Below are 14,991 nucleotides of genomic sequence, written 5' to 3'. Positions count from 1 at the left end.
AGGTTCAGAAGGGAAAGCCAGGGAAATCTAGTGGTTAGGCCGCCCCCTGCGGCACCAGCAGCACATGTGGGCACCAGTTCAAGTCCCAGCTGCTCCGCTTCCCATCCAGCTCCCTGCTAATGTGCAAGGGAAAGCAGCAGAGGAGCGCCCAAGGGCTTGGGCCCCTGCACCCACATGGAAGACACAGAAGAAGCTCCTGGCCATGTGGAGAGTGAGCCAGCAGACCAGATGGAAACCCCCCCCCCCCGGAACTCTGCCTTTCAAGTAAATAAAATGAATCTAAAAAAAAAAAAAAAGCCTCTTTAAAAATATATGTATATAAAAGGGAAAAACCAAGAACTCAGAGGCTTCAACTGAACTCCAAACATGGTTTTCTCACACACTTAGAGATAAGAACCGCTGTTCACCTGTGCCCTGCCCTGAATTAGAAACTTCATACACATCTCCGCATCCACCCTCAGACCCCGGGACGCTAGGGTTACGGCCACTGCACGGTCCAGCAGGCTGAGGCCTGAGGTGCTAGGTAACTGGCCCAAAGTCTCAGTCCCAACATAGGAGAAAGCTTAAACTTAGGGGGACAGAGACTAGCAAACAGGCGCGTGGGTAAGAGCAACAAAGGGGGCACACACGGGCCACCCGGCTCCACAGCGCCCCGGGAGGCTTCCAGGGCAGACAGCGCTGAGTTGAGAGCCAAATGAACAGGAGTTTTCCAAAGAAAGCAGAAGGAAGAACACGTGCAGAGGCCCGAGACAGAAGTCCCGTTCCCTGGGGGACCTGCAATGAACCCCAGATGAACCGGCAGAAGGAGCAGAAGGCGGGAGGAGAGCAGCTCGGAACTGAAGCGTTCACAGCAAACGAGACACGAGGTCAGGAATCTGCTTCCAAACGCTCCAGCTCCCACCCCGACCCCTCCACTCCCTCATCCCTACTGAAAAAGAACACCGGGCCAGCGTTGTGGCACAGCAGCTAAAGCGCTGACGCAACGCCCACATCCCACGGGGCACCGGTTCAGGTCCTAGCGCCCAGCTTCCAACCCAGCTCCCTGCTAACAGCCTGGGGAAAGCAGCAGAAGATGGCCCAGGCGTTGTCTGGGACCCTGCCACCCATGTAGGAGGCCTGGCTCGGTGGTGGCCACTACAGCCACTCGGGGAGTGACCCAGCAGACAGAAGAGTTCGCTCTCTCCGTCCCTTTCTCTAACTCTGACTTTCAAGCTAATAAATAAATCTTAGGGGAAAAAAAAAAAACAGAATGAAGAAAAAAGAAAAAGAGGGAGGGAGGGAAAATGGGGAAAGAAATGAGACAAGGCAAAACGTCCCCATTTGCGGAAGCCTATGTAGTGACATAGGAGGTCACTACACCATCCTCTTCCAGTTGTGTGTAGCTGAAATTTTCCACAATAAAAAGCTGTGACCGTCCACCCCACCCAGGAAGGCAGAGAGGGAGGGGCCACAGGAGCGGACTGTGGCCAGACCGTGCAGTGCCGACGCTAAGCTGGCGGCGTGCAGAGACCCACTCACGCCACCCTCAACCACCAACAGGCGGGGCTAGGCTGGCACTGCAGAGATGAGGAAACTGAGGCAGGGCTGCCTGGCCACAGGTCCGCCTGCTTCCAGACTCGGGTTTCTGGAGGAGAAAATCATGAACAACAGCAACAAAGGCAGAACTCCACACAGATGCCCCGAAAACAGATTAGAATGGGCAGGACACGGGACGGCTGCGCCCCAGGCAACAGTGCGGGCCAGGGCTCAGGCAGCAATGGTCAACATGGAGAGCCGAGAGGTTGTGAAGAGGTGGAATCAACAGTCGGGCCAATGGGTGTGAGGGCCAGCAGCAGCCTCAGCGGACACCCAGGGGTCCGGGCACGCGGCTGGAGAAGGCCCCCACCACGGGCAGCAGGTCTGGTGAGGCCTGTGGGAGGCAGGAGGCAGGGCTTCAGTTCCAGCCTGCTTCAGTCTGAGAGGCTGGTGAGAAGCCAAGGGCAGGTGTCCGGCGGGTCCTCAGACACCTGGCCCTGGATCTCAGGCTGAAGACTCAGGTGTCACTGTGTGGCAAGGAGGGGGAGTGTGTTCAATGGGAGAGAAACTACCAGTCGAGCCCTGGCCCGAACCAGCAGGAAAAAGACAAGAGAGTGAGAGGCGTAGCAAGATCCTCTGCCCAGTCCCGGGATGCTCCCACCACCACCCTGCGGCTCAGCGAGCAGAAAAGCGACGCACAGCTTCCCTCCACCTGGGCTCTGGCTGCACACCGCAGCCTCACGGGTCCAGAAGAGGCTAAGTCAGCGCGCCAACAAGGAAAAAGGCGTGAGTCCCCACGCACGGGTGGCTGCTGGCGGCAGCCCAGGGCAGGCCCGTGATGTCCAAAACAGAGCCCCGCGCGCTTTCCAGAGGAAGAACGAGAGTCACAAGCCCGAGTCCAGCGGCGAGAAAGCTGCACAACTAGAAGTGGGGCGTCCGGAGGTGGGAGTGAGCCAGCCTAGGGACACGGCCTGAACTGCGCTAACATTTCCCCAGGAGCCACCGCTGTGCGGAGGACCTCCGTACGGTCATTCTCCACGCGAGACCTCCAGGCCTGCAGCGCTGCTCTGGGGCAGTCCAAGGCGTCAGGAGCATCCGCAATGGCTGTGGGCCCCAGAAACGTCCCGGGACAGCAGCAGGGGAGGACAAGTCCCCAGGCCCAGCTCAGGCTTTCAATTCCAAACCCACACGGATGCACCTGTAACACCACAGGCGCTTCCCTCGCTGGAGCTGAACGGGCCACCCTCCGTCCCCACGACGAGGGAGCAGGACTCAGGGGAAAGCCACTGGCATGGGGTCCCAGCGCTGGACACGAAGCAGCTGAGACAAAACATTCTGTCCGGCTAAAGCAGCTGGACGACAGCTTTGCCGTTGGCACTAAGGAAAAGAACAGCCACTGCAGACGCCCACTTACCAGACCCCGGGCAGGGTCCTGGGCACCAGGTGTGACAAAGCCATGGCCATCAGCAAGCCCCCAGGGCAGGAGCTGCCACTGCCCGCCGGGCACCGGCTTGGTGAGAAGCTGAGGCGCAGCAGGGTCCCCCAGTCCGAAAGCTGCTGGGAAGTCCTGGGGCACAAACCCCCGAGCCGCGGACCAGGTACGACCAGACGCTGGCTTCTGAGCTGGCCCAGTCCTGAACACAACACTGAACACCGACACCAGCCACCCGCAGCTTTCCCATGCAGCAGAGGACACAGAGCTGCCGCGAAGTGCGAGCTCTGGAAGACGGCCCTGAGTGAACGTGGAGTGGGAAGGGCCCTCCTCGGCCTGGACCCGCGGGCAGCCCTGCGGACGACGCGCCCTTCCCACCCTGTCGGCGAGCTCCTCACTCCTCCTGTGCCCCTGCCTCTCTGGGGCCCCTCAAGTCCACAGCCCTCCCTGACCTCCCCACCCCTCGCCTCCACGCCCAGACTTCAGGAGGAAAGTGTGTGTGCACACTCACACTCACACTCACGTGCGCTGTTACCATCTAAGCCTGCGTGCCTAGAGGACTTGAGAACACGCCGAAGTGTCGGGGCCTGGGGATGGAGCAGAAGTCACTGGAGGAGTGGCCCCAGCTGTCCCGTGCCTGTCCTCAGCGCTGTCTGGTCAGACAGTAACCCAGCCCCTGGGCAGCACTGGCTCCTATCACCTCTTTCAGCCCCAGCCTTCTGAAGGAGCTATAACTATCGTCCCCATTCCAGAGATCGGAAGACTGAGGCGACTCACAGACACGCAGGCGGAACTGGGACGTGAGCCGGGGCAGTGCTCGTGACCGCTGCGCACCCCCGCCGGACACCTGCCCTTGGCTGCTCACCACCAGCTCGCCACAGCTCAGTCCCAATGTGTGGGAGCACACCACCAGCTCGCCACAGCTCAGTCCCGATGTGTGGGAGCAGCCCCAAGGCCGTTCCCGTGCATGGGCTCGCTGAACGTGACACAGATGGAACTGTCCCTATTTCACACGCCAGGCAACAGCTCAGAGCTTCTTCACTTGTGCTATTCTGTGCAGAGGTGGCCCAGAACCCCGGGCATCTGAAACTTGAACTCACGCACAGCCCTGACGTTTCTGAACCCCACAGGACCGAGAAATCCAGCCACGTGCTCATATGTGGTTGTTTTTTCTGCTTGGTTGCATTACCCTCTGTTCTCTCCTTAATGGCCCACATGGGATCGGGGCCTGGGAGCGGGAGGGAGAAGAGGAGGGTAGGGTTCAAGGCTACCGGGGGCCGTCTATGCTAGTCAGAACCACGCTGCCAGAAGCCCCCTCGCAGTGGCTGGCTGCAACGAAGGCCAGAGTCAGGGGAAAAAACCTGCGAGCGTGGCGCCTGGACCCTTGCTCAAAACTACACACGAGGGGGTCGGTGCTGTGGCACAGCTGGTAAAGCCGCCCTCTCAGTGCTGCGCCAGGTGTGGGTGCTCAGACCAGTTGCACTCAGTTCACACCCACGGGTCACCGCTGGACCCCTCTCCCCGGACTGGCCATGGAGTGGGCGCACTAAGAAGGGTGCGCCAGCAACAGATGGCGTAGATAAAACTGCTAACTTCAGCCCTCGGAGCGTCGCCAGTTTACCAACTGATCCGGCCCGGCCCTTCCGAGTCACCCTTCCGGAGGGCAGCCTGGCCTCCTGCAGGAGCTCCCACCCAGCTCCCACCCAGCAGCAGCACGGCCGGACTCCGGAATGCCCTTAGCACACTTCATCAAGAACACAGGCAAGCAAACCACAAAAGGGGTTGTAAGTTAGAAAGTCCAGAGCAAAAGTTGTTTGTTTGTTTTTTTTTTTTTTTGACAGGCAGAGTTAGACAGTGAGTGAGAGAGAAAGGTCTTCCTTCCGTTGGTTCACCCCCCAAATGGCTGCTACGGCCGGTGCTGCGTCAATCTGAAGCCAGGAGCCAGGAGGTTCCTCCTGGTCTCCCATGCGGGTGCAGGGCCCAAGCACTTGGGCCATCCTCCACTGCCTTCCCGGGCCACAGCAGAGAGCTGGACTGGAAGAGGAGCAACCGGACAAAATCCGGTGCCCCAACCAGGACTAGAACCCGGGGTGCCGGCGCCACAGGCGGAGGATTAGCCTAGTGAGCCGCGGCGCTGGCCAGAGCAAAAGCTTTTATTCAACCTCTCCTTCATTCAGGGAATTTTAACCGAATGCTTATTGTGCACCCTGACCTTGCTAGGTGCCAGGGACTCTCAGCAAAGAAAAGAGGGACATGGGGCCTCTCCTCTGGGACCCTTAAAACGTGGACAGGGTCCGTAAGGCAAGGCAGTGTAACACAGCGCAGAGAGCGCCCCACACAGACAAGTGGCACCAATGCGACAGACACTTAAGGCTTCTGGTAGGCGTTCAGGAGGAGGCACGGAGGCGACAACTTCAGACTTTACGTCAGCACGTTCTCAGGACAAACCTTGCCGCTCAGGGCCGGTGTCATGGCGCAGCAGTAAAACTGCCGCTTGTGCCACCACATCCCATATGGACACTGGTTCAAGTCCCGGCTGCTCCACTTCCCATCCAGCTCCTGCTAATGGCCTGGGAAAGCAGCAGAAGATAGCCCAAGTGTTTGGGCTCCTGCTACCCACATGGAAGACCCAGATGAAACTCCTAGCTCCTAGCTTTAGCCTGGCCCAACCCTGGGCATTGTGGCCATCTGGGGAGTGCCCCAGTAGATGGAAGATCTCACTGTCTCTCCTTCTCGAACTCTTTCAAATAAATAAATAATTCCTTAAAAAAAAAAAAAAGTTGCTGCCTCTTTAATAAAAAAAATGAGAACATTGAAAAAATAAAAGACAGCCAGACACCTTGCTCTGAGCCCATTCCTCAACCCCGTTTGAAAGCAACAGCTCAGATATACCACCAGGGAGAGGCAAAGCTCAGCCTGCCCATCCAGCGCCCCCTCCTCGTGGGGCCTGCATGTGTGGATCCAACCAACGGTGGGCGGAAAATGTCGGGGGGGGGGGGGGGGTAAGCCGCATCTGTACTGAGCAGGCACAGACTATGTTCTTGCCAAGACTCCTCAAACAGTACATGGTATCTGCTACTATAAATCATCAAAGACGACGTCAAGTACACGGGCGGGTGTGGACAGGGGCGCTTATGTTACAATATAAACCCTCAGGCCGGTGTCCTAACACGGGCGGGTGTGGACAGGGGCGGGGCTTATGTTACAATATAAACCCTCAGGCCCGGCATCCGTAGCTGCCCTGGACTTTCAGCCAGGGATAGCACGGGATAACGGAGGAAGCAGCCTTCTGCCGTGGACAAAGGGAACGGAAGAACGGAAGCCTGGGCCAGGCCGCTGGGAGCTCGGGGAGGGCCTTCGGCAGCGGCTCGACCTCGGCTCCACAGGTCCGCGCACAGCAGCCAGGCAAGGGCAGCGTGGATACCAGTTCTCTCCTGTCCAGTGCGGAGGCCTTGTCGTCCCAATAGAACAACTGACTATAGGTGCAGAAGAGTTAAAAGCTGAATTCTTTCCCCAATTCAGCACAAGAGAAGTGCTGCTCACAGCAACTCAACATCATTTCATTAGACGAGATTAATTTTTAAATGTGTTATTCTAACAATTATGCCGACTACCGTGTAATTAATATTCCGACTGACTGTACGAAAATTACAAAAACCCCTGAAGAAAATAATTAGTCATTAGGCAGGAACGAGACTTTTCCGTGGCCAGAGCACATAAAACAGAAAGTTCATCACATGATGGGTGGCATCAAAGTGTCACCCACACTTCCTTCCATTCTTAGCCAACAGCGCGTAAAGCTGACACTGGCAAGTTAGCCCAGACCTCACTCAGCACAGTGATGCACTCGCTGGTTCCGACTCTTTGAGGGTAAAAGGATGAATGATGAAAGCTTCGGCAATTAAAAAGCTCTTTTCATTTGTTGAAGAGGCAAGATAAACACACAGAATTAATTGTTTGCTTCTTCCATGTCACCAGCCAGAAACTGGAATACGAGCGGATTCCTTGAGGCTGTTTCTTGAGTTTACTAAACGTAACTCTGCACAGGCACCCTTACCCTTGTTTCTCTCTATTCTTTCAAGGTTTATTTTTTTTAATGAATTTCTTGATTAGCATGTCCCACCTGAGCCGGGCATCGCGTCCAGTGGTGAGGACGGCCACGTCCCACCCTGCAGTGCTCGCATTTCAGTCCCGGCTCTGCCCCGACTCCAGCTTCCTGCAGGTACCGGCTCCTGTACTTAGAGCCCTGTCACCTGCATTGAGCTCCTGGCTCCTGACTTCGGCTGGGAACATCCCCAGCCACCGTGGGAGTGACCCCACAGACGGGAGCCCTCTCTCTCTCTCTGCCTCTCAAATAAATACATTTTTTTAAAAAAGAAATTATTTTAAAAAGCATGTAATACATATGCTATGTACAGGGTAGAGTGTAACAGTGTAACACATATGCACAGCAAAAACTGATGGAACCAAGCAACCAGCCTTGCTGCTTCCTTATCTTTTGTGTTTGGAGCCTACCAGCTCTCCCCTGTGTGTTCTTACCATCCACCTAAGGCGGGGGGTGGGGGTGGGGGGGGATCAACAACGCATATCCATGTAGACGTCATCCAGTAAACAAGTGAAGAGATCTTTCCCTGCAGCCCTCCTCCGGATAACTGGCAGGCAACACCCGGCCCCAGGACAGTGACAGGATTCTAAGGCAATACACACACCTCAGCAGGAAAGAACACAGCAGTTGATTAGTGATGTCTGCCCTGCAAAAAGCAATAGTTTAAGGACATGTGTGCTATGTATCAGCCATCTCCACCCCCTTTGACCAATAAAGATCAGCATACTGGGGCTGGTGCTGTGGCTTAGCGGGTAAAGTGGCCGCCTGCAGTGCCAGCACCGGATACAGGCACCAATTCAAGTCCCAGCTGCTCCATTTCTGATCCAGCTCCCTGCTAATGCACCTGGGAAAGCAGCAGAAGATGGCCCAAGTCCTCGGGTCCCTGCACCAGCATGGGAGACCCAGAAACAGCTCCTGGCTCCTGGCTTTGGAGAGGCTCAGCTCCAGCCATTGCAGCCATCTGAGGAGTGAACCACTGGATGGAAGACCGCTCTCTGTCTCTCCCTCTCTCTGCAACTCTGTCTTTCAAATAAATAAAATAAATCTTTAAAAAAAGAAAAGAAAGATATCATATGAAGCTGGACTAAAACATCATGTTTTAGAGGAAAGAACACTGGGTATTTTAGGAAACTCAAAATTCCAGCGGAGCTGGGGAGCCTCGAGCAGTCAGTTCTCCGAGCCAGTTTGCTCAGCGCTAAAATAAAGGGTGAATCTCTTACAGCTCACTGTCTGCTCACACCAGGGAGGCGGGAAACAGCACAGGCACTTCCTAGAGTCTGGCGTCACCAGGCCAGGGAGACGCCTGGGCCCCAGCCTGGCACCGGGGACACGCTTCAACAGGCACTGTCACCCTGCAGCACCTGGAGGGCAGGAAGTCACACACGCAGGTGTCTGCTCAGCACCACACAGCCTCTCGGCCACACTGGGCAACGACTTCTATTTCCATAGCTGAACAATACATTCAACGAGTAAGTAAACTACCCTCACCAAAGGTGAATCTTATCACTTGGTTTAAGAGCAGTCACTTGGGGCTGGCGCTGTGGCCTGCAGGGCTGGCATCCCTGCAGGGCTGGTTCCAGTCCCACCTGCTCCACTTCAGTACAGCTCTCTGCTAATGCACCTGGGAAGGCAGCAAAGGATGGCCAAGTGCGTGGGCCCCTGCACCCACGTGGGAGACCTGGAGGAAGCTCCTGGCTCCTGGCTTCAGACCAGCCCAGCATCAGCTGTTGCAGCCATGAGAGGAGTGAATCAGAAGATGGAAGACCTCACTCTGTCTTTCCCTCTGTGTCTCTGTAACTCTACCTTTCAAGTAAAATAAATAAATCTTTAAAAAAAAAAAAAAAAAAAGAGCAGTCTCTTCGGCCAAAAGTCTGGGTCACTCACAGCTGATGCCTCCCACCACCGCAAATCCTCCTGGTTCTGGCCTATCTCCAGAGCAACTTCACCCCCGTCATTCGTCAACGTGGCCTCCGGGTCCAAACACCAGAAAGCGTCATGGAGGGGCGCGGCCAGAGAAGCCACACCATGCACCTACTGAGCGATTCCACCCAACCACCAGCAAGAACGCCCGGGCAAACAATGAAGGGAAACAGGACGGCCCGGGGCGGGGCAGCGGGGGCAGGGCCGACGTCTCTAACTAGGCTGTCTGTCCTGCACCCGGCCAGCCTTGAGGACCACCTCTGTCACCTCAGGAGAACCTCTGGGAACCGCCTCCCCCAGCGCCAAGAAGCCCCACTTCCTGCGCCTCCGGTGATGCGAGCAGAATCCCATGCGTGGACATCTTCCAGGCACGGCCAGAATCCTCCCCCAGCACCTGCCAGGGACACGACGTGATCAACAAGGACGAGGACCAGGCGCACTTAGAAATGCCGGGCCATCTTTCCCACCAGTGGGACTTCTCATGGGGCCAACAGAAAGCAGGCTAGCGAGAGCAGGGGCGTGACCCACCCCGTCACTCCATCAGAACCCTGGGCCTCCCAGGACACGGCCCCTCCCCCACTTCCACACCTTTAGGTTTAATCTAAACAAACTGGGGTTTGGTCTCCAGCGGCCCAGAGTTTGGGGAAAGCCTTCTGGGCCAAACGTACACATTCAAAGTTCAAGTTCGTTCCTTATACCTCATGGTAAATCATCTCCCTGCATCTCGAACTGAGCTTCTGGTGTTCCACTTCAAAATCAAATACAAAAAAGATCCCCACAGGGAAATTCAAAGGAAAAACTCTACACACCAGTAAAACCATCAAGGCAGGGCAAGGGGAGGGAGAACTGGAGGGGGCACTGCAGCTCCCGACAGAAGTGTCCACCGCGGGTGTGTGTGTGTGTGCCAGACGTGTTCCCTGTCAACAGACGGGCACACACAGCCCCGAGTGTGTGTGTGCCAGACATGTTCCCCATCAACAGACAGGCACGCACAGTTCCGAACCAAAGAACTCGTGGGTAAACAGGCCGTTTCCAGCTCATGAGCCTCGTGTGGGTTCCTTCCACAGCTGTCTGAGGCCTATGCCACGGGCCGGCCTGCCTGCCAAAGGAAACCACGAACACCAGGTCCCAGGGACCGGGTCAGTGCCACCCTCCCTCACTAGGAGCCTACAGAAAGCAGGCGTCTAACAAACAGCATCCCAGGGACGTTGTCCCACCGATGAGGGAAGACAGCACGAGAATACAAACCCGTGGGGGCGCCGAGCACCCGCACTGGCAGTCCTGAGCCTTCTGGGGGTCTCGGCCCCTCTGGGAACCTGGTGAAAGCTGGGAGGCCTTCCCGGACAACCTACACAACTCCAAGTGGTTCTTAAAGCTGCCCTACACCCTGACTCCAGCTGACTCGGAAATGATTAAAGATGCAGTGGCCCACGCGTGGCCCACCGACACGATGCGCCCTGCAGCCTTCCAGGATGGCCTGAGCAGCGTGTAGGGAAATTCCCAGACTTGCGGCTCACGGCCTCACGCCAGACCAAGCACAAAGCGGAAACCAACGCCCGCCCCAACTCGCTGCCCGCGGGCAACACGGGACACCTCGGCCCCGCTCAGCGCCCCCGTACCTTGTTGGACCATTTGTAGGCTTGCAGGAGCTGGCTGTAGAGCGGCGTCTTGTCCTGCACGGGGTCCAGGCTCAGCAGCCCGCTGTTGTGCAGAGGATGGTTCTCCGACGGCTTGCCCACCAAGTTGCTCAGCCGCTCCAGCTCACTGGGGAGGAAGCAGATACAGCGCGTCAGCCCGAGCCCACGTGAGCTCCCGCCAGAAGCCAGCCACACCAGTCAGAGGCTGCCCAGTACCCCATCCACCACGAGTGCGCTTTCTGAAAGGTAAGAAAGATTAGGGACAACCCAGAAACCCCTCAGTGGGCGCACCTGAACCTCATGGAGCTCCCTGGTGCCAATCCCAAGGAGCAGAAAAGCTGGGGCTGGCACTGTGGCGCAGCGGGTTAATGCCCTGGCCTGAAGTGCCGGCATCCCATATGGGCGCCAGTTCGAGTCCCTGCTGCTCCACTCCCTATCTAGCTCCCTGCTATGGCCTGGGAAAGCAGTGGAGGATGGCCCAAGTGCTTGGGCCCCTGCACCTACGTGGGAGACCCAGAAGCAGCTCCTGGCTCCTGGCTTCAGATTGGCACAGCTCCAGTCATTGCGGCCAATTGGGGAGTGAACCAGCAGATGGAAGAACTCTCTCTCTCTTTCTCTCTGCCTCTCCTCTCTCTGACTTTCAAATAAATAAAAATAAATCTTTGAAAAAAAAAAAAAAAGGAGCAGAAAAGCTAAGGGCACCGGAGTCAAGACCTCTCCCCGACCAGTCGGCCTCCCGGACGACACTGCTCACTCGGGGTCCTCGGCTCCACGTGCACACCACCGCGTCTGGCAGAGCAGCGGGCACCGGGGTCGACGCTGATTATTTACCGTTCGCATCGGGATAGTCGTGCGTGATGCTCACAGGTGGCAAAACTCAGCAACACAGAGAGAGCACACAGAACAGGAAGACACCACCACGGGCGTGTGTCCAACAGCCCAGTCCGGCAGGAGAACTCTGGAGAGCAAGGGCGGGGGCTCCAAGGACCCCGGGAGCCAGCAAGGAACAACCAGAGCCTCCCTTGAGCAGGCAAAGCATGGAGCGGGTGCTGAGCCAGAACAGCAGGTACTTGTGGAGTCCCGGCAGGTGTATGACGTACTAGGGGGCGGGGGTGGGGGGACCAAAGGCACCATCCTTTGGCCACCACCCTGTCCTCCATTCTGCCTCCTCCTTCCACCGGTTACTAAGGAGACTGAGCTGGACCACCAGCTCACCAAAGCCCTCCCCCGCCAACAGGGGCACCCACTCTCCCAAGGAGGGAAGGCAGTTCACCCGAGCGACCCACAGGTGCCAGGCATTCACACCTCACCCTCGCGTGCATTCAGGAGGCGACTTTAGCTGGACAGAATCAATGTGCGCCCCGGGCCCCTAAAGGCCACGACGAAGAGTGCTGGGGAGGGGGCGTGGAGGGTCCCGATGAACCTGGCTCAGAGACCAGCTCCCTGCTGGGGAAGAACTGAGCGGGTGGCTGGGCCGGGCCGGGGCCGGGGCCCGGGAAGGAGATGCACCCGTTCGCTTGGGGGCGGGGGTGGGCTCGAGGCTGATGACTTCCAGGGGCGCGCAGCTGCCTGGGTCCTGCTGGGCCTGACACGACGGGGCCCACCGGGCCCACCGGTGAGGAACCTGCCGAGCTCGCAGGAGAGAATGGGGCGACCACGGGGGCGTGGAGGGCGGCGGGAGCCTGCCGGGAGCGAAGGCCAAGAGCGGGCAGACGAGGAAGCGGGCCCAGGCTCGGAGGGAACGCGCGGCCAGGCAAGGCGGAGGCTGCACGGCCCCGGGACGGGAAGCCCCGCGCGGGGTCTAGCAGGGTCGCAGCGGCGCCGGTGCCGGCCCGGGCCCCTTCCACCGGTACCTACTTGAGGTCCCGGTTGACCGAATGCAAGTTGTCCTGGAAGTGCGCAATGAAGGCCTTCTCCCGGCCCTCGAGCGTCTCCTTGTTCCGCATGCCATCCTTCAGGCAGTCGAACACCCTGCTCACGCTGGAGCGCAGCGCCTGGATGGCACTGATGGCTTGGGCGAAGGCCTCCAGGTTCACCCCGACGCTCAGCACGTCCGCCATATCGCCGCCGCCACCGCGGGCTCGCCCAAACCGGCTTGCGAGGCGCACGCCGCGCTCGCTGATGACGTCGCCCCCGGAGGCCGCTGGGAAATGTAGTTCGTCCGAGGCAAGCTGCCTGGGTAGCTTGGAAGACAGCTTGCAAGGGCTGGGTTTGCCCCATGGCGAAGAGGACATAAAGGCCTTGCGCTTCCCCATGGTCATCAGGAAGTGGGGGAGAAGGGCCGTTTTCCCCTACTCTCCAACGCCAACTAAGCAATGTGGAAAGGGGAATGGAATTAGAAAATCGCCATTTGGAACCATTAGAAGGATTGATTGGGGGGCTGGGGCTGGGGCCTAGCAGGTAAAGCTGCTGTCTGCAGTGCCGGCGCCCCATATGGGCGCCAGTTCAAGTCCCGGCTGCTCCACTTCTGATCCAGCTCTCTGCTATGGCCTGGGAAAGCAGTGGAAGATGGGCCAAGTGCTTGGGCCCCTGCACCCACGTGGGAGACGGGAAGAAGCTCCTGGCTCCTGGCTCCAGACAGGCTCAGCTCCTGGCAGCTGAGAAGTGAATCAACGAATGAAAGACCTCTCTCTCTCTCTCTTCTCTTCTCTCTCTCTCTCTCTCTCTCTCTCTCTCTCTCTGTGACTCTCCCTCCTTCTCTCTGTAACTCTGCATCTCAAATAAATAAATCAATGAGCAGAATAACAGCATAGTTAAGCAGCCTCAGAGTGTCTCTCCCAAGGCGCTTGGGAGTTAAGAAGGGGAACAAAACTATCCAGCAAATCCACTTGAGGCTGTATGCCCGGAAGAAGGAAGGCAGGCCCTGGGAGAGAGGTTCGTACAGGAGTTCCTACCAGCACCACTCACCAGGCAGCCCAAGTGCCCAGCAATAGAATGGATGAAGGGTGGTACAGACATACAACAGATATTTTCAAATTTTAGTTACTTATTTGAGATGCAGAGAGAGAGAGAGAGAGAGAGGTCTTCCATCCGCTGGTTCACTCCCCAGATGGCCGCCACAGCCGGAGCTGCTCTACCACAAAGCCAGGAGCCAGGAACTAACTCTGTCTGGGTCTCCCACATGGGTGCAGGGACCCAAGCGTTTGGGCCATCTTCTGCTGCCTTCCCAGGCCATCAGCAGGGAACAGGATAGGAAGTGGAGCAGCCGGGACACAAACCTGCACTCACATGGGATCCCGTTGTACCACGACACCGCCCCTATGTACAACGGACTATATTACTCGGTTTTTAAATGGAAAGAAATTCTGACGTGTGACAATGTGGATGAAACTTGAAGACTTTATGCTAAGTGAGCTAAGCCAGTCACAAAAAGACAAATAGCGCACAACTCCACTGCGTGGGCTACTTGGAATATTCAGAGTCACAGAGACAGACGTAGGATGGTGGCTGCTGGGGCTGCCCTATAGTGAACTCTGTGCCTCTGACGACAACACACATAGCTCAGAGACTGTGGAAGGCAAAGGAGGCTTGGGTCTTAAACAAAACCCCCAGAGGGGCCGGCACTGTGGCACAGCGGGTTAATGCCCTGGCCTGCAGTGCTGGCATCCCATATGTGCGCTGGTTCCAGTCCTGGCTGCTTCTCTTCCAATCCAGCTCTCTGCTATGGCCTGGGAAAGCAGTGGAAGATGGCCCAAGTCCTTGGGCCCCTGCACCCACGTGGGAGACCTGGAAGAAGCTCCTGGCTCCTGGCTTCGGATCGGCGCAGCTCTGGCCGTTGCGGCCATCTGGGGAGTGAACCAGCGGATGGAAGACCTCTCTCTCTCTCTGCCTCTTCTCTCTCTGTGTAACTCTGACTTTCAAGTAAATACATCTTTAAAAAAAAAAAAAAGCAGAATTCTGGCCAGATCGGGCTTTACCGACATTCAAGACAGATTCCTTTTTGTCTCTCCATCCTGTCCACTGAGGACGGGATTCTGAGATGTGTTGTCTTTGTTCTTGGAGAAAGATTACCTGAGTCCTCGTGTTCTTTCCTTAGAGGAGCCGGCTGTGCCTGGCTGGGAGCACAGTGGAAGAGCCGGGGAGCAGGGAAAGAGGGGGTCGCGGTGTGACCTTCAGGAGGGTCCTGCTGGGTGCCCCAGGGACAACAGCCGGAGCCAGCTGCAGGGAGTCTGGAAGGAGGCAGATTCCAGCCCAGAGCCTCCAAGGACTTCAGTGGGGAAAGTCCTGGGGATGGATGGTGGCAACAGCTCCACAAGAACCTCAAAGTGCTTAATGCCACTGAACTGAGTGCGTCCAGATGGCTACAATGGTACCCGGCGTGTATATTTGGCCACAACCTCTTAATAATTCAGAAATGCTTGAAAAAAAGGGAGGGGGAGGGC

The 14,991-nt window shown here is 57.2% G+C and overlaps 1 protein-coding gene across 1 annotated transcript in view; it reads right to left on the bottom strand.

The window, feature by feature from the left end:
* The window catches only part of MED27 (mediator complex subunit 27), a 207,386-nt gene extending 194,697 nt beyond the window's left edge, over window positions 1–12,689 (bottom strand). Inside the window, exons 1-2 of the mRNA XM_062207327.1 lie at window positions 12,467–12,689; window positions 10,592–10,736 (exon numbers count right to left, since the gene is read on the bottom strand). Of these exons, the coding sequence (XP_062063311.1) occupies window positions 10,592–10,736; window positions 12,467–12,669 (348 nt within the window). The 5' untranslated portion in view covers window positions 12,670–12,689. The remainder of the gene's footprint in view (window positions 1–10,591; window positions 10,737–12,466) is intronic.
* Window positions 12,690–14,991: the final 2,302 nt, after the last annotated feature.

Source organism: Lepus europaeus, chromosome 12, assembly GCF_033115175.1.
Source record: "Lepus europaeus isolate LE1 chromosome 12, mLepTim1.pri, whole genome shotgun sequence".
Lineage (NCBI taxonomy): Eukaryota > Metazoa > Chordata > Mammalia > Lagomorpha > Leporidae > Lepus > Lepus europaeus.
This window is presented reverse-complemented; position numbering and strand designations above follow the sequence as displayed.